The 19467-nt window shown below is 46.2% G+C and overlaps 1 protein-coding gene across 1 annotated transcript in view; it reads right to left on the bottom strand.

The window, feature by feature from the left end:
* The window catches only part of SARDH (sarcosine dehydrogenase), a 50976-nt gene that overhangs the window by 15384 nt on the left and 16125 nt on the right, over positions 1 to 19467 (bottom strand). Inside the window, exons 10-17 of the mRNA XM_035113124.2 lie at positions 19327 to 19413; positions 18305 to 18395; positions 10780 to 10921; positions 10063 to 10146; positions 9398 to 9511; positions 8574 to 8712; positions 7118 to 7231; positions 3427 to 3574 (exon numbers count right to left, since the gene is read on the bottom strand). Coding sequence (XP_034969015.1) covers positions 3427 to 3574; positions 7118 to 7231; positions 8574 to 8712; positions 9398 to 9511; positions 10063 to 10146; positions 10780 to 10921; positions 18305 to 18395; positions 19327 to 19413 — 919 coding nt within the window. The remainder of the gene's footprint in view (positions 1 to 3426; positions 3575 to 7117; positions 7232 to 8573; positions 8713 to 9397; positions 9512 to 10062; positions 10147 to 10779; positions 10922 to 18304; positions 18396 to 19326; positions 19414 to 19467) is intronic.

Consider the following 19467-nt stretch of genomic DNA (forward strand, 5'->3'; position numbering starts at 1 on the left):
AAAGTGGTAAGGACCTAACAGAAGCAGAAGACATCAAGAAGAGGTGGCAAGAATACACAGAGGAATTATACCAGAAAGATATGGAGGTCTCGTACACCCCAGGTAGTGTGGTTGCTGACCTTGAGCCAGACATCTTGGAGAGTGAAGTCAAATGGGCCTTAGAAAGCACTGCTAATAACAAAGCCAGTGGAAGTGATGATATTCCAGCTGAACTATTTAAAATTTTAAAAGATGATGCTGTTAAGGTGCTACACCCAATATGCCAGCAAGTTTGGAAAACTCAGCAATGGCCAGAGGATTGGAGAAGATCAGTCTACATCCCAATTCCAAAGAAGGGCAGTGCCAAAGAATGCTCCAACTACCGCACAATTGCGCTCATTTCACACGCTAGCAAGGTTATGCTTAAAATTCTACAAGGCAGGCTTAGGCAGTATGTGGACCGAGAACTCCCAGAAGTGCAAGCTGGATTTCGAAAGGGCAGAGGAACCAGAGACCAAATAGCAAACATGCGCTGGATTATGGAGAAAGCTAGAGAGTTCCAGAAAAACGTCTACTTCTGCTTCATTGACTATGCAAAAGCCTTTGACTGTGTCGACCACAGCAAACTATGGCAAGTTCTTAAAGAAATGGGAGTGCCTGATCACCTCATCTGTCTCCTGAGAAATCTCTATGTGGGACAAGAAGCTACAGTTAGAACTGGATATGGAACAACTGATTGGTTCAAAATTGGGAAAGGAGTACGACAAGGTTGTATATTGTCTCCCTGCTTATTTAACTTATATGCAGAATTCATCATGCGAAAGGCTGGACTAGATGAATCCCAAGCAGGAATTAAGATTGCCGGAAGAAATATCAACAACCTCAGATATGCAGATGACACAACCTTGATGGCAGAAAGTGAGGAGGAATTAAAGAACCTTTTAATGAGGGTGAAAGAGGAGAGCGCAAAATATGGTCTGAAGCTCAACATCAAAAAAACCAAGATCATGGCCACTGGTCCCATCACCTCCTGGCAAATAGAAGGGGAAGAAATGGAGGCAGTGAGAGATTTTACTTTCTTGGGCTCCTTGATCACTGCAGATGGTGACAGCAGTCACGAAATTAAAAGACGCCTGCTTCTTGGGAGAAAAGCAATGACAAACCTAGACAGCATCTTAAAAAGCAGAGACATCACCTTGCCGACAAAGGTCCGTATAGTTAAAGCTATGGTTTTCCCAGTAGTGATGTATGGAAGTGAGAGCTGGACCATAAAGAAGGCTGATCGCCGAAGAATTGATGCTTTTGAATTATGGTGCTGGAGGAGACTCTTGAGAGTCCCATGGACTGCTAGAAGATCAAACCTATCCATTCTTAAGGAAATCAGCCCTGAGTGCTCCCTGGAAGGACAGATCGTGAAGCTGAGGCTCCAATACTTTGGCCACCTCATGAGAAGAGAAGAATCCTTGGAAAAGACCCTGATGTTGGGAAAGATTGAGGGCACTAGGAGAAGGGGACGACAGAGGACAAGATGGTTGGACAGTGTTCTCGAAGCTACGAACATGAGTTTGACCAAACTACGGGAGGCAGTGCAAGACAGGAGTGCCTGGCGTGCTATGGTCCATGGGGTCACGAAGAGTCGGACACGACTAAATGACTAAACAACAACAACGAGCATAGGGTCCCTTGGCACATCACAGACGCCAACGCATCAAGGCTGACAAGCAATGGCTGTCCCCTGAGGATCTGCTCTGGGCTGAGGAAACAGGATGCCATTAACACAGCCATGGGCAGCATTACGAAAATGAAGGGCGTGAATGCAAGGATAATGAGTGGAAATCCTCTTAGACTCCAGTTGCAAAGCTTTGCTTGCCCTCAGAAATGTGCCATCAAAGAGACAGCTGGCAAGACAGAGCTCTCAGAAAGCTAATCAGAAGGAAAAGGAAAGCTCCAGAGAGACATGATATGTGCTCCACAGGGAATCTCTTGCCCGATTTTGGGAGAGTGTCAGCCTTGCATGGAGAAGGTTCCACGGTTGGATCCCCAGTGGAATCTCCAGGTAGGGCTGTGACAGGCCTATGTCTGGAATCCTGGAGGGCTGCTGCCAGTCAGCATAGATAATACTGAGCTGGATAGACCATTGGTCTGACTTGAGATAAGGCAGCTTCCGAGAGTTCTCTTGAAAGAGGGATCAGCTGTTAAACTACTCTGGGAACAGTAGCTCTCTGAGGGGAACAGAGGTATCCTTGCAACTCTCGGCACCCTGAAAAAACCACAGCTCCCAAGTTCTTTGTGAGAAGTCATGCTTGCTTAAAGTGGTATGATACTGCTTTGAACATATAGTGCAGAAAGGGTCTCAGGATGTAGAATTAAGCAGCTGACAAGATAATCAATATGCTCCTGAAGAATACTGAGGACCAAAGGAGTGTGTGTGTGTGTGTGTGTGTGTGTGTGTGTGTGTGTGTAAATGCATGTGCAAGAGAAGGGAGAAAAGGAAAGGGGGGAGGCAACCACCCAACTTTTCCTAAATAGCATTTGTGGAGCCACCATAATTCTGTAGTTATAAGAGCATACTGTACAATATGTCCTGCTGGTTCAGACCAAAAGCCCATCTATTCTAGCATCCTGTTTTCTCAACGTCCAACCAGATGTGCATTATGGGAAGCCCTTGCAAGCAGGATCTGAGCACAACAGAAACTCTCCCCACTTGAAAATCCTGGTGGAGGAAGAACATCAGAAGAGCCTGGCTGCTGGATCTGGCCAAAGGATGCCCATCTCATCCAGTCTCCTCAATAGGAAGTCCACAAGCAGGAGCTGATATGGGTACTTTCTGTCTAAAACCATCCCCAAACTTGAAATTTACAAAGCCCTCTTGATCAATTTCTCAAACTCACTGAAATCCTTTTAACTGCTGCCAAAAAAAGATCAGTGGGTATTTCACTTGGGCAGGTACATTAAAATGGAGGGTGAGGGGGCGTTGGCTCTTGAGATTTTTTTTTTAGAGGCTCCAAATCCAGAGCCCCATGGAACAGAGGAAACAGTCTTATACCTAGGACTCAGCTACACAGGTCAATTTATAACATTAAAAATGCATTATAAAAATGTGACACCAGATGGTGCTGTAGAGCAGAATCCAAAGTCAATGGCAGATTGCCTTGGGAGTGTTTTCTCCCCTATAGCATTTTTTTTCCATGGTGGTTTTTTTTATATCTGTATAGATCCAGCCCTAGTCATCCTAATGAGTTACATCTAGCTCAATATCATCTACTCAATATTGACTGGCAGCAGCTCTCCAGGGATTCAGGGAGAAGTCTCTCCCTGACCCACCTGGAGATGCCACTGGGGAATGAACCACTGAGTGTGTACAATAAATATCCTAATTTATTCAGTCATGGGTTAAAAAGAACAACCAGACTACCACTGAGTCCATTTCCCACCTGTGACTCTCACCTGTATGGTCCCTGGATGCTGATCATTCCAAGCTGTTCTGACTGGTCAATCAACTGGCACTGGAACTTCTTGTCCTGCAGGACTGTCATGATATGGGACCAGTTGTGCTGTGCTACTGCTCCCCCGATTGCAAGGTAGTAGCCATCCCCTAGAAAGGAGGACAGGTAATATTAAATAGGCATTGTGCTGCTTATCTGCTACAGAGTCTGGTTCAAGGTCCTTGTATTAATTAACAAAGCCCTGAACAGCTTAGGTCCAAGGAACCTCAGGGATCACCAGAGTCCTTCTATCCCAGCTCAATCACTGAGATCATCTGCAAGAATGCCATTTGTCATACCCCTGAGTTGGTGAAGCTTGTTTGACAAGAACAAGAAACTGAACCTTGATTGTCATTCCTGTGAAATGCTCTGCCAATAAAGATTGAGCAGGTGCCTTCTGTGCCAACTTTTAAATGCCTGTTGAAAACTTTACGATTCCACCAGACCCATGCAAGCAATTAAGAGTGCCTCCTTCCACAATAGTCAACTGATGCTTGCTTTTAACTGTTTATGGTTTTATTGCTGTAAACCACTTTAATATATATATATATTATGATATAGCGGTAGACAAATTCTTTTATAAATAAATGCTTTTGGCAGCATCTGGATTCTGATTTGTGGGGCAAGGTCTCCATCTGTCAGAAAGAGAATATGGATTTACCTGAATCCAGAGAGGGGTTTCCATCTTAGTTGTGAGTCCTGGAAGACCTGCTCCCTGGCCTTGCAGGCTTTCCCCCACCTGACCTGGGAAGGTTGGGCCCCAGATAACTCCAGCTACAAAAGCTGAGGCTGCTGAATAGATTTTTGGGTTGGAGCAAAGTTTAGGGTTGGGGGGGACAGGAGGGTGTTCTTATTTATATTATTATTATTATTATTTTGTATCTTTATATTTAGATCTTACTATGATTTAGGTGGAAATTGTTCAACCTGGTGTACTTTTAGATGTGTTTTATTACTTACGACTATTCATTGTTCCATCCACTCTTGCCTCTCATCCCACCCACCACAGGTATGTGGCCCCAGAAGCATGTTGTCATCCTGGATGCTTTCTCAGTCGGCTTCCTGAAAGCAGCCATCTCTCTGGCATTGGGACCAGGATGCTGGATTTGTCATGCCTCAAGAGCAGGCAGCTGGTGCCCAGTGAAGCTGATGGGGTGGAATGCAGGGAGCCTTAACCAATGGCAAGGAAAGCCAGCTTAATTCTAGAAGACCCTGCTGGATCTAGGCTGGCATCCTATTGTCTCCGTAGCCAACCAGGTGGCCCTAAAGCAGACCCAAGCATAAGAGCACTCTCCCCTACCCACTAGTATTCAGAAGCATTGCTGCCTCCAACAGTGGAAGCAGAACTTAAGTTCCAAAGGTCAACCAAAAGCCTATCTAGCCTAGCATCCTATTCTTACAGTGCCCAACCAGATGTGCCATTGCAAAGCCCACAAGCAGGACCCGAGCACAGCAGCACTCTCCTATGTAACTATGTAAGTTGGTGGCCATCATTGTCTCCTGCAGGAGGGAGTTCCACCGTTTAACTATGCACTGCATAATGAAGTCATTTTTTATTTGTCCTGAACCTTCCAGCATTCAGCTTCATTGGATGTCCACAATTTCTGGTGTTCTGATAGAGAGAGAAACATTAATCTATCTGCTTTCTCAATGCCATGTATTATTTTATTTCCACCAGGCAGCATTTTCTATAGTTTGTCCCCATCCTCCTCCTTGCTGAGTTCTACCAGAGCAACACAGGAGGATGTGCACACACCAGACAGGTAAAGCACATTTCCCCAAAAAGAATAATGGGAACTGTAGCTTAAGCATGCTGTGAGTTATAGCTCTGTTGGGTAAACTACTGCTGCCATGTGGGGAGGACTGGGGCTTTGAATGTTCTGTAAATGTATGGTGTGTATGCAGTCTGAGACTAAGAGGGAGAAAAAATATGAATGCCAGGTCCACCCTCAAGACCAGGCATCTCCAAACTCTGCCCTCCAGATGTTTTGGGACTACAACTCCCATCATCCTTAGCTAACAGGACCTGTGGTCGGGGATGATGGGAATTGTAGTCCCAAAACATCTGGAGGGCAGAGTTTGGGGATTCCTGCTCAAGACGGAAGACAGGGAGATGGGAGTGGCTGAGAGCAGGCTGAGCCCTGTTAGCCCCAGTGAGTCAGCCTCCACCAGGCTTCATCTAGCTGAGCTCCTTTTTACATCTGGACTCTCCTTCCTTGAACTCTCCTTCCTTCCTTGGACTCTCCTTCCTTTTTCAGCAGCAATTGGATGGCCATCTGTCAGGGATTCTTTAGCTGTGATTCCTGCATTGCAGCAGGGGGTTGGACTAGATGGCTCTTCGAGCCCCTTTCAACTCTCCAATTCTGTGATGTAAGGTCTAGTAAGAAATGCTCCCTCCAGCTACCCATTTTAGCTTGCCAGTAATTGTGCAAATCCACTCACAGGCTGATTTATTTTTAATTTGCCCTTAATTATTCCAAATAAGGGCTGTAGGAGCGGTCACGGGTGCACCTACCCGCCAGCCCAGAGACAGTAGATGAAGCAAGGGTTGACAGAAACTCAATAAGCACCTTTCAGTTTGCAAAAAGGCCTCAAAGGAGGAGTGTTTAATTAGGTTATGCTGGCTGCTGGATGGAGACTGGGGGGTGGGGGTGGGGGAGACATGGCCAGCCTGGTGTCTAGTCATAGGTAATGAAATCACTATTCACACCAGCCACCCGCCATCCAAAAAAATTAAGGAGGCTGTCATGTCAAGGTCCAGGACAGAAAAGGATGTGACTGGCGTTCTCATTCCTGCTGTGCTGAGAATGACTTCATTTGGGTCTTGTGTGAGGGAGAGCAGTCCTGGAAGGTAGGTGAGGAGGAAAGAAGTAAGGGAAGAGGGTGACTCCATCAAGCCCCCTCCTGTGAAGATTTCCAAGTGTCATCCAGACTCAGACTGTGGGGCTGGAGCTGCCCGTTCCCTCCTGGCCTGGCTGTTGGCACCAGTTCAAGCTCCTGGATCTGATCTGGTGGAGGGGGGAGGGTAGTGTGCTTCGGTGGGTAGAAGACTGCTGTTTATCAATGGCAAGACAGCCAGACACCACTGACATCAGCTGCAACTTTTTTAAGAACGGTAACCTTATGAACTTGGCCTGGTGCTTGCTTTTTTCTCTTCCCTCCTGCTCCTTTTTCCTCATGTGCCATGTCTCTTTATAGCTTGTTAGCCCAAGAGGTTAGGGAACCATCTTAAAACTGATTTCTGCAAGTCCTCCTGAAAACCCCGTTTTGGCAAGACGGCTCTTGCACTAAGCAGTAGAATTCTCACCCGCAAGAAGCAGTGATGGCAATCAACTTGGATGGCTTTGGGGGAAAAGAGGGCTAGACTAATTCATGGAGGAAAGGGCTTTCAATGACTACTAGCCATGAAGACTATGTTTCCCCTCAGCTGTCAGAAGAGAGATTCAACAGACAGGCTCTTATGTCCCCTGGATTGCTGGGAGCTGCCCACCTCCAGACCCCACCAAATGTTTCAAGAGTTGCCCACCCAGCTCCTGTCCACCCCAAGACTTCCAATCTAACTGCAGCACTACTCAAACAGAGTGCTAGGAAAAACCAGCATCTAACTGGTTTAAAATGATCAAGGATCAGTGTTGTTGCCGTTGCTGTTTTACCTTCAAAGGCAGGTGACAGCGCAGAATCCTGTGTGCCAGGGTCTATTGCACTAACGGTCAGATCACTTTCGACTCCCCCACGCATATTCAGCATGCAGGTATAAACTGTTGCTCCTGAAACAGAAGACCCAGATCTTTTTTTTTTATCCCCAGATCATTCCATAAAAGCAGCATTTGGAAGCAGGAATGCATACATATGCAAAGTCATTTAAAACACAAAAGGAATTCAGAGCGAGAAGCCCTGATAACACTTTACTGGGCAAAGCAAATGAGAACAGGGTAATAATGTGAGAAGAAAGGTATGGAGAGGTTGGCCTTGTACATAGCATATATTTAGACATTCAATCAAACACACAGAGGGGGGAAAAACTCCCTCAGAACTCCAAAGCTAGTCAGAGCATGTGCTAACTCAGTAATGGTCATGCCACCCTTCCTGGTTGCTAAGCAACACTTCCACTTGTCCCCCTCTTGGCTAGCTAACTAACAAAATTAACCCTTAGGCTACAAAGTGAAGGATCCTTGCCTTTGCTCTTCCATTAGGGGAGAGGAGGTGTAGGGAAAACAACTCCATTAGGATTTATCTGAATTGTTCAATAACTAAACAGTCTCCTTTTAGCTGAGGTAACAATTAGCTGAAAGGGATTTGAATGATGAGAAAGGAAATTCCAACCAATCATCAGGAAATGCTTTGTGACAGTAACAGCTGTTCAATAATAGAACGAACTCCCTCAGAAGGTGGCGGACTCACCTTCATTGGAGGTATTTAAAGAGAAGCTGTCAGGGATTCTTTAACTGTGATTTATGTAATGCAGGGAATTGGGATAGATGTACAATTTTACGATTCTAGGACTTTAAAAATGGGGTGAAAGGCAGGTGTAATATGAGAAAAAAATGAGTAAAAGTTTGTGTGCATCTCCCTTAAACATACACACACACACACACACATACACACACACACACACACACACACACACTTCTTCCCTGGTGGTGTTGATTTCCAATAGGACTATGAGCCGAATTCAGTCAAAGCCTGAATCCTGAACTGAATAGATTGTGATCTCATGTAGCTACCGTAGTTGCTAAGAGGCATACTTCCTCTGAGAGAGGAGGAGGAGGAACACAGCCACCCCAGCCACTGCAGTTGCCACTGGGAGGCTTGTGCTCCCATGAATTCGTATACTCCCCTCTTAACGCCATCACAAGCAGAGCCAAATCAACACAGCCTCCATAGAGCCTGCAGCTCTCTGCGTCCTTTGGGGTATTCAAACCTCCTCCCGGGCACAGAGCCCTTTGTTTGAAAGCAACCTCCCCAGCTTGATTGGCAGAAGCCTTGGCTGAACGTATCATTAACTGGGATGGGATTATGTGCCTGATGCAAGAGAAGGCATTGATGACACTGGCAGTGCCAGCAGAACACCGCTGGAAATAAGCGGGTGGGGTGGTGGTGGTAGGGTACCTGGAGGCTTGGAAACATCAGCCGTAAACAGCCAGTCAGCTGCCCTCTTGGCCTCTGGGCCGACGAGGTAGAATTTCCCAAAGTAAGACATGTCGAACACCGCCAGGGCATTTCGGCAGGTTAAGCATTCGTTCCTGATCTAAAACCGGGGAGGGAAAGAAAACAGAGCCATGGGGTGATGGGGGCACATGGCAGGGAGGCTTGGTCATGTTGAAAGGGAGAATCAGGGGGCATGTAAGGAGTCGCTCAAGGTGACGAGAAAACACAAAAGAAAAGAAAAGGGACCTGTGGTTCATGCTTTTTATAGCTTAAAAAGAAAGACAACAGATATTCCTTGGATTTTTTTCTTCTTCAAAAGTTACACCCACCACGACAATCTCTTTTCCAGTGTTTGGCATCACACCTGGCATTCCGTAACTCATTTCTGCAAAGAACTCAAACCTGTATCATGTTTGATTTTATGTTTCAACAGCTAAAGGTTCCCTCCCCCCCCCTCCCGCCAGAGATGCTGCGCTGGGTGTATAGAACACAAAAAGCTGTTATACAAAGAGCCAGCTGTGAAACCCCCTCCCATAAAGGATGCTGCTGTGGCAACAAAGTTTTAAAAAGCCTCAACTGGCTCCAGTGGAGGCTTTTTAAAAGCCTGGTTGTGGTGCAGTCCTAAGGGATGCCAGCAACCCTGAGCTCCCCTGCCAGAATATCCCAGTTTCAAATCACTGCATCTGGAGTGGGAATGTCCCTTGCCTGGAGACTCCCCCCCACCCATTAGAGGGCCCTCTTGGCAACAGGACCACTGCATCCTCCTCCAAGGGCATTCTACTCACAACATTGTGGTGAGGTGGGAAATCAAATGTGTATTCATCTGACAGCAAGCGGTTGTATTCATAGTCTTCATGTGGGGTTTGGTCGTAAGCGCCATAATAATCATATTCCAAAACCTGTAGTAATAATAATAATAATAATAATAATAATAATAATAATAATAATAATATAGTGATTGTAAATTATTTGTACCCCGCCCACCTGGCTGGGTTTCCCCAGTCACTCTGGGCAGCTTCCAACAGAGATTAAAAATACATTTAACCATCAGTCATTAAAAGAAGCCAAAATTAGCCAAACCCATCCCTCTGGGAATTCTGCCCCTGGTGGGTTAGATGCCAAGGATAGGAGGTTTTCCAATCCTTAGAAAGCCCAAAATGGCCAAGACTGGGGGGAAACACACACCCATACATTTAAAGTCAGAGGGAGGTCCAGGACAAGACTGGGGTAGTAAGGAGGACATTATGTGGATCATCCTTCTCACATTAATGGGAAGGCAGGCTGGTGCAAATCTGCAAGCTCCTGGGGCAAAGAGCAGCACAGGAAAACAGGCAAAAGAGACTTTAGGGTACCTCATAATGGTAGTGCTAGAGGAACAAAGGTCACATGCAGAGACATGATGCTCCACGATGCTCCTCCTTGGTATTACATCCCAAAGTTTTGTACTTACTGGTGCCTCACTCTTTGGATGGAACCAGCCTGGCCTCTCCCAACCATGTCTCTCTTGAAATACACATCCTTGTTGCAGAAGTTCCTGCGAGGGTCACAAAAATTTGAGTGCGGAGGGAGGAGATGGAGGGAAGAAGATTGTTAAACAAAAACTGAATCCCAACATTCCATTGAACTAGGAGCCATGAAATGAGCTCTCTCTCATGCTATTGCCTCCTCTCTGTTGTTCCTGGAGCTAATGTTGTTCTAGGCTCCATGCCCCCAAAGTGTCAGGGTCTACCTGGGGCCTCTCACCACAAAGCCTGCTTGAGGTTTTAATCGCTACCAAACTGACAACGCCCACTTCCCTCACAGTTGTTGGATGGCTTTTCTCCCCCCTGCCCGAACATCACACAAGCTTAGCTAAGTTGTGTCTAACAGCTTCACTGCTACCACACCTGCAATGCAACATAGAGGATTCTTCTCTAAAAACAACTTGCACCACATCCCTTCTGGCCGTGAGGGTACATAATGGTAGGTGGCTTGCTCAAATAAAGTCTCGGCTTTGGACCATCCATGAGGTTTCTAGATCAAACCCTAGAGTCGTGCAAACACAATCCATTTCAGGACATGCCTGTTTCAGAAGTTTTCCAGCGAAAGCTGCCCACATCCCTGGATGCCTCTCTGCCAAACGCCCCCATGTCCACCCAGAATTTCTTCCATGAGCTTTGGGTCTGACCTCATAGAGGGGGTCCTTCCTCATATTGCGCCCAGCCAGAGGTTCATCATGTGGGAAGACGACAGAGTAGTTTTTTGCATATGATTCATGGCTCCTTTCCCGGATCCAGCGGTTGTTGTTTGTAAGGGAGTGGTGAAACCTCCTAAAGAGAGGTGAACATTTCAGAGATGGACAGAGACAGACCCAAGTGTTATCTTCAGATGAGGACCAAATGGTGAAATAAAGAGATGAGTGTGCTGTCACCACCCTCATTTTCCCCCAATACCAATTATATTTGGTGGATTGGTTTCCAATCTGGACATGGCATAAGCAAACACCAGCAACTTCTGCTCCCAGAAACCCTACTGCAAATGCTCCCAGCACATTTTTAAATGCTAAATTTGGGGGGTTTCAAACTGGGGTTTTTTCATGGAAAATGGGGACAGAGGGGGCACATATAACACACCCATCTCGTCTCTGTCTAACCTGTTTACTTCTCCATTTGGCTAATACCTGAAGAAGTTTATTAGTGGTGTGTACATTCAAAATGGAGGAATTTGTTATTTTTTGTTGTTACTTTTATGGCCCACCTTCTTTGCTCCAAGGAGCTCAAGGTAGAATGCAAAAAAGGATAATTGGACAGCGCCTCAAGGACCTTGAGCAACAGAACAAAGAAATCCTGCCCTTGGTTTGCCTTCTTTCCCCCCTCCCAGCTGGAACCCCTGTCACGCTATCTGTATAAATCAGGCATCCCCAAACTGCGGCCCTCCAGATGTTTTGGCCTACAACTCCCATGATCCCTAGCTAACAGGACCAGTGGTCAGGGCAGATGGGAATTGTAGTCCAAAACTTCTGGAGGGCCGAAGTTTGGGGATGCCTGGTATAAATTAACCATCTCTAAATTCAGACGTGCTTTTACTTTAGCCAGATTGGATATGCTGCCCTCTGCCGTACTCGAGGGCAGATTTCAAAAGATTCCAGCGGAAAAACGACTCTGTCTCTGTGGAATCGGCAACACGGAAACAGTGGCTCACATCCTTCTGTCATGTCCCCTCTATAAAGACTTGCAGCTCGATCTCATCACACCACTACTCATAACTATACCAGGCTGCTCAATTGAGGCCACATTGTTCTTTCTTCTATCAGATCAAAATGACTTGAGAACAACACAAGTTGCCAGATTCATCAAGGGTGCAACGATACTAAGGGCTATCTTTTAAATGCTAATCATAGTCATATGACTGATTCTTTTATCCATGTTGTTTTTATTTATTTATTTTATAATACTTTTTATTAGTTTTTTATATAGACAAAAAAAGACACAACATTATGTATATATTCTGTCCCTCCATCCTCCCTCCCCCCACCAATCCACTTCTGCCACCAGTAGGACCAGTAGGCGTTGAGAGCTGAAGGGGTCCATTTTAAGGCTGAGTTCATCCTCCTCCCCTCCTCCACTCCCAGCCCCCCCCCTGCCACCAGGAGGCCAGGTGCGGAAGAGTAGCATGGTTTGGGTTTTCCCCAGCTGTACCTTGAACAAACACATATAAAACAAACAAATAAATTTTCCAATTCTTATATCTTAACATTGTACTTGTGGGTTCCTCGAATCACTTCTTCCTGGTCTTCTTAATTTCTTGACATAATTATGGCGGATTTTCTATTCTTGACTAAAATCTTTTCCTTTAAATATTCACTTTATCCTCCTCCTTCTTCATGCCCCCTCCCCACGGGTCCCCTCCTGCCACGAGGGGAGCCCATGAGGTGCGGCCTTCCAAAGGAGATCCATTTTTGTGTCTGGGTTTCCCTCCCCCCCTCCTCCCCCCTCAGAGCACCCTGCCACCAGGTGCTTCCGAGTAAAGAGAGGAAGAAAGGTGGCTCTCTGCCCAGGCACCTATCAAAACATAAGCATTTAATACAAATCTAAAATTCCTTTCCCCAGCCATTCTTCTCTCCCTCCAGAAAACTCCATTTTTGTATCTACTCCTTTCTCTAATCTAGATCTTAATAATTTACTTTTACTCACCCACCTCCCCCCCCCCGGTACCTTTCCCCCAATCGGATCAGCATTTCCTTTAACAAGCCAAGATTTCAGAAATTGTTGTTCATTCAGCCTAAATATCCCTTAGCTAAAAATTTTCACCCCACCCCACATCTTTCCTATTTCCCAATCCAGGCCTCTGTCCCCCCCTCTTTCTGCCTTTCCTTTCCCTCTATTACACATCTCCAAATTTCATTCCCTCCAGGGATCTTCTTTTCTTGAATCTTTATTTCATTTTGTTGCTCCTTGGTCTCGTCTTCTTTCTTTCCAAGTCCTTGTTGTACTTCCTCCAAAACCTGTTTTTTGTAATCCAACTCAGTTTTAGCAGTATCAATTTCTTGCTCTTTAATCTTAAACTGGCTTTCAGCATTGTCCTCTAAGTCCTGATCTTGAACCAAAGTCTCTGTACATGTTGAGCTGGAGTGTTGCAGTGTCTTGTGAATATCCTTCAAAATTCCCAAATAGTTCAACACCGCCGCCTGGAAGTCTGGTGAATACATTGTTTTCATCCCTTCTTTTAACCACAAGCAGGCAGGCAGATTAGGGGACAGAGCACGCTGGAAATTTCCATTCACCACACGCTCTCCTCCATCTTGGCTAATCCTTCCATTGTCTTTAACTTTTCCACATATAAACCATATCATAAGTCCGAATGCTTTACCTTTAGCATATTCATGTAGCCAATTAAACTTTCAAAAACTCTTTGTAAATTTTTCTTATCTTTTGACAGCTTTGACAGCTGTCAAAGCTCTTTCCCCCTTTGCACTCTTGCTGTTCCTCAAGGGGTGCCAGCTCCGGGGCTTGGGAAGGGGTAAAAAGTCATTCTTTCTCTTGGGTTGCAAAAGCAAATAAATTTCCTTTTGGCTTTGGAATATTTAGTGCGCCTCTTAATTAACCGTTAGGAAGAGATCGACTTCAGTTTTTTTGGAATCTCTCCCTATTTTCCAAATTAATATTTTTAGAGTCCAAATTGAGATTTCACTTACTTTGTAGGAATCTTTTATTTTCTTGGAAGTATCCGCCGCTTGCAGGCTAAGGACTCGGAGCTTCGCTTCAAGGAGGTAAGATGACTCCCAAAATGGCTCCCGTGACTCCACTCCGCTGGCTCCCGATCGCTCTACTGAGCTCTCAGGCAGCGGAGGAATCGCGTCTGGAGCAACAGCTGGGCGGCTATGCCACTCCCCCCCCCGTCCACAATGCCAGGGACTTCGGAGCGCGAAGTCCCTGCGTCCTATTCCGCCAGCGCGACGGACCGGAAGCCCATGTTGTTTTTAATTGTATATTGCGTGTATTCTGTTGCTATGGCTGTCAGCTATGCAAATAAAGCTTATTGATTGATTGATTGATTGATTGATTGACTGATTGATCTCGAGGTAGTATGCATGGTTCTCCTCACCCCATTTTATCCTCACAACAAACCTGTGAGGTAGGTTAGGCTGACAGTGAGTGACTGGCCCATGGTCATGCCCAATGATCTTCATGGCTGAGTGGGGATTTGAATCTTGGTCTTTCCCAAATCCTAGTCTGGCACTCTGAGCACTACATCATGTTGCAACATCCATGACAAATTAGAGGCATGAGTTGGCAGTATTGCTGATTTCTTTCAGAACTCAGAAAGATCTCCATCCACAATGGTATTGGACTTCCAGGAAGGCAGATGGAGGTGGTGGTGGTAGCAGCGTGGAGGGGGTCGATTTTAGTCTTCTGGTTGAAAGGTTACAAGCATAAGGGACAGCACAAAAGAGGGAGGCAAATCTAGATATCAGCAAACCATTAGTTGTACAATCAGGGCCATCCCTACCATTAGGCAGGGTGAGGGAAAGTGCCTCTGATGGCAAATGGAGGCAACCAATAAGATTCAGCTACAGTGGTGCCTCGCTAGACGAATGCCCTGTAAGATGAATTTTTCATTTAACGAAGAGATTTTTCGAGCGGAGGTTGCCTCGCTAGACGAATTCGTTTTGTGAAAAATTCGTCTAGCGAATCGCGGTTTCCCATAGGAATGCACTGAAATTCAATTAATGCGTCCCTATGGGCAAAAAATGAAATAAAAAAAATTCAATGCATTCCTATGGGATTCGCTAGACGAATTTTTCGCAAAACTAATTGACTCACATAACGAATTAAATTCATCTTGCGAGGCACCACTGTAGTAATAAGATCTTGGGAAGCTGCCTTACATGGAGTCAGACCACTGGGTGCATCTAGTTCAATACTGTCTAAGCTGACTGACAGTGACTCTCCAGGGTTTCAGGCATGGAGTTTTTTCCCAGACCAACTCAGAGATGCCATTGGTTGGGGACTGAAGCTGGGGCCTTCTGCATGCAGAGCAGGCTCACTAATCACTGAGCTACAGCCCTTCCCCAGTCTTGCCTTGCATCTGGACCCCCAAGGAGTGCTATCCAGTCTTTTGCCTCAGGCACCAATACATACTTATAATTTAATAACCCCTGCAGAATTTGCAGAGTTCCGCAGATTAACAAGGCCATATGTTCAGGAACAGGATTCTGAGCTCCCCTTGAGGAGGCTAATGATGACAGGCATGCTTATCCTCACACCACTTTTGGTGCTAAGATGCTCTTCCATTGCAGAATCCAAAAGTACATTGCAACAAAGGAGGCTGTTGGCAGGTTTTGACACAGAGGTGCTTCTGTGCCTGCCTGTTTGAGAACATGCCATTTCCTCTGCTTCGGAACAGCACACCATTAAAATAAATTATGTTTTGAGTTACGCTGACACCACTCTCTTCCTCTGGAGGTAGGAGGGTACGAGGCACTTGCTTGCTCTACGTATGAAGGCAGAGACAGACGTTACAGGCTGCATCATCGTGGTAGAGTCAGGTCTTCCAATTTCCAGCTCTTGAGCTCACTGTCTGCCTGGCTACCAGCTTCACTTATATACATTGTTCCAATGCTGCCCTCTGCACCACTTAGTCATAGTTCAGTGGAAGAGCAGCTGCTTTGCATGCAGAAGGTCCCAGGTTCAGTCCTTGATAGCATCTCCAGGTAGGGCAAAGAAAGTCTTCTTGTCTAGAATCCTGAAGAGTGCCTGCCAGTCAGTGCAGACAACAATGAGATGGAGGGACAATAAGAACCTAAGAAGACCCTGTTGGATGAGGCCAGTGGTCCATCTAATCCAGCCTCCTGTTATCACAGTGGCCAACCAGATGCCCTTTATGGGAAACCTGCAAGCAGGACCCAAGCCCAAGAGCCCTCTCCCCTCCTAGGAAGTAGTGGAAGACAAGAATGCCTGGCGTGCTCTGGTCCATGGGGTCACGAAGAGTCAGACACGACTAAACGACTAAACAACAACAACATGGAATATCTGCTTGGTTCAAAATTGGGGAAGGAGTATGACAAAGCTGTATATTGTCTCCCTGCTTATTTAACTTATATGCAGAATTCATCATGCGAAAGGCTGGACTAGATGAATCCCAAGCCGGAATTAAGATTGCCGGAAGAAATATCAACAACCTCAGATATGCAGATGACACAACCTTGATGGCAGAAATGAGGGTGAAAGAGGAGAGCGCAAAATATGGTCCGAAGCTCAACATAAAAAAAACCAAGAGCATGGCCACTGGTCCCATCACCTCCTGGCAAACAGAAGGGGAAGAAATGGAGGCAGTGAGAGATTTTACTTTCTTGGGCTCCTTGATCACTGCAGATGGTGACAGCAGTCACGAAATTAAAAGACGCCTGCTTCTTGGGAGAAAAGCAATGACAAACCTAGACAGCATCTTAAAAAGCAGAGACATCACCTTGCCGACAAAGGTCCGTATAGTTAAAGCTATGGTTTTCCCAGTAGTGATGTGTGGAAGTGAGAGCTGGACCACAAAGAAGGCTGATCACCGAAGAATTGATGCTTTAGAATTATGGTGCTAGAGGAGACTCTTGAGAGTCCCATGGACTGCAAGAAGATCAAACATATCCATCCTGAAGGAAATCAGCCCTGAGTGCTCACTGGAAGGACAGATCCTGAAGCTGAGGCTCCAATACTTTGGCCACCTCATGAGAAGAGAAGACTCCCTGGAAAAGACCCTGATGTTGGGAAAGATTGAGGGCAATAGGAGAAGGGGACGACAGAGGACGAGATGGTTGGACAGTGTTCTCGAAGCTACGAACATGAGTTTGACCAAACTGCGTGTGGCAGTGCAAGACAGGAGTGCCTGGCGTGCTATGGTCCATGGGGTCACGAAGAGTCGGACACGACTAAACGACTAAACAACAACAACAACAAAGTACAAAAATAATAAATAAAATTGAAAGACAAATGTAAATCGTTGTATTCAACCAAGTTCTACCCACAGGAGACTCCATCAGAGCTACTTTGGTCATGTCCACCACTTCAGTAGGTCTACTCTAACTAACAATGGATACAATGACCAAAAAGCATTAAGTTGCCTAAATGCAACACAGCAGACCTCAGCACAAACCCCAGCATTAAAGACAGATTTTTACAAAATGGAGGCCAAAGTTTTATAAAATATCTGCTGCCCCAGATGTTGCTGAACCACATCTCTCACCAGCCCCCAACAAGCAAGGCCAATGGACGATGGGAGTTGTAGTTCAGCAGCAGCTAGAGGGCCAAAGTTTTCTTCCTGCTGGCCTACGTGAACAGAAAAGGTTCCACGTCACACTGGAAATACTATAAAGCTGGCAGCAAAAGAGTCTCACTGGGAAGACCTAGGGAAAATCTACTGGACCATCTAGCTCAGTTTTGTCCACTCTGAATGGCAGTGTCTATATGAACCAGAGAGTTGTAGAGTTGGAAGGGACCCCGAGAGTCATCTAGTCTCATGCAACCTCCCTGCAATGCAGACGGAGAATATTCCCACCCCTACCAGGGCGGAAACCAGAACTTTCTACATGCAGATAGGACACACTATGCCCGGCTGCTGGCCTATCTTCATACATCAGTCTATGAAAACTGCCTTATTCTGAGAAAGACCATCAGACTACCTAGGTCAATATTGCCTGCACTGACTTGAAGTGGCTCTCTGGCATTTCAAGGCAGGAGTCGTTCCTGGAGACTTGAACCTTAGACCTTTGCACACAAAGCAGATACTCTACCACTGAGCTATGGTCCTTAGTCCTTACCCTAGAAAGAAAGATTCCAGTCTTCATAGTCCTGGGTAAAGGGCTCAGAAGAACAAGGATGCAAGAAGCTTCCTTATCCTGAATCATACCATTGCTCCCCCTAGCTCAGGACTCTATATGCTGGCTGGCCATTTGCTCAGGACTCTATATGCTGGCTGGCTATATGCTCTCTGCCATTTGCTGCCTCCTCACTGGAACCCCCCGCCACTGCCAGGACACAGGTAGCATTTATCGTCAACTCCATCCAGCACTTTGTGCTCCCTTCACACTGAAGCTGGCAGCCTCAGCAACCTTTTTTAACAGGGGTTCAGACAAAGATCCCCCTCAGCCTCACCGGGGAATTGAACCTGGGACCTTCTGTATTCAAGGAAGATTCTCTACGGGGCCAGAGCAGGAAGGTGCTCACCTAATGTCATAACCGTACATGTCCTTTTCAGGATACCCATGGATGATCCAGTGGGCCAGCTCCTTCCCACAGCCACCTCCGAGCATCATTCCTGGAGGGAGCAAAGAGCAAATTTGTGGAAAGACTACGAGATCAGTTCTGGTATAGAAAACAAATTCCTGAGCTGAGATGCGACTCAGGAGGGCAGGATATGATGGCTTTACTCTCCTCAAATTACTCCTGGATTCCTGAGGGCAACAGAAAGTGTCAGATATTATGGGTTGTATCCAAAGCAGATTCTATGTTCAGAGGGAACCCCCCTGCAGTTAATAGTCATGACTCGTTTAGATTCATTCATTTCAAAAGGTTTGCTCTGGAGTAGAACTAAGTTGGGCAAGCCAGGACACACCAGCCTACCAATTATAGGGGATAGCTCTCTGCTTATGTGTTGGAGGCCCAAGCTGTGATGACTCTGGGGTCAGAGTCCTCAAGAGATGCAGCCAAGGATTCAGAACTGAAGAGGGAACTGCCCTCAGTACCTACCAGAGAAGTACATAGCGAATCAGAGGCATTCGTGCAAGATGAGCACACATTGCTAGTACATCTCCAGATGGAGCAGAACATCTGGGGATGACTGCTGCTGAAACACCACTGACGGTCTGCTGGCTTCTCCAGCCTAAGCCCTGCAAGCAACTGTCCAGAGTGCTGCTGAAGACAGCGCTGCAGCTCCTACTGAAGGCTCAGTCTGAAGATGATGGCTGCTGAAGCAACATCCTGTGGGTCTCTCCAGCCTAAGCCATGCCTAGAGCTGTTCAGGGGCCTAGCCTCTACACTGCTTGGGCTCTGGGAAAGGTCGCCTTGTGAGCCACAGACTTTCCAGCTCTCTCCTGCCAGTTCCAGGTTCCCAGCACCGTGTGTGCACATAGTGGTGTGCGAGTAGATCTCGTGCAAGTGAGGAGATGCCTGTATATAAATTTAATAAATAGAAGTACTAGTAATAATTGCAGATCATACTTATGTAGAAGAGAAAGTTCGTCTCTTACCAGCGCTGTTGAAACCACAGCCCAGAAAGAAGCCTCGGACCTCTGGCGCTTCCCCCATGAGAGGCTTGTGGTCAGCAGTGAATGACTCTAAATCACAGGGGGAAATAAGGAAACAGACCTCTGAACTACCAGTTTCTGGGA

The sequence above is a fragment of the Zootoca vivipara genome, chromosome Z, assembly GCF_963506605.1.
Source record: "Zootoca vivipara chromosome Z, rZooViv1.1, whole genome shotgun sequence".
Classification (NCBI taxonomy): domain Eukaryota; kingdom Metazoa; phylum Chordata; class Lepidosauria; order Squamata; family Lacertidae; genus Zootoca; species Zootoca vivipara.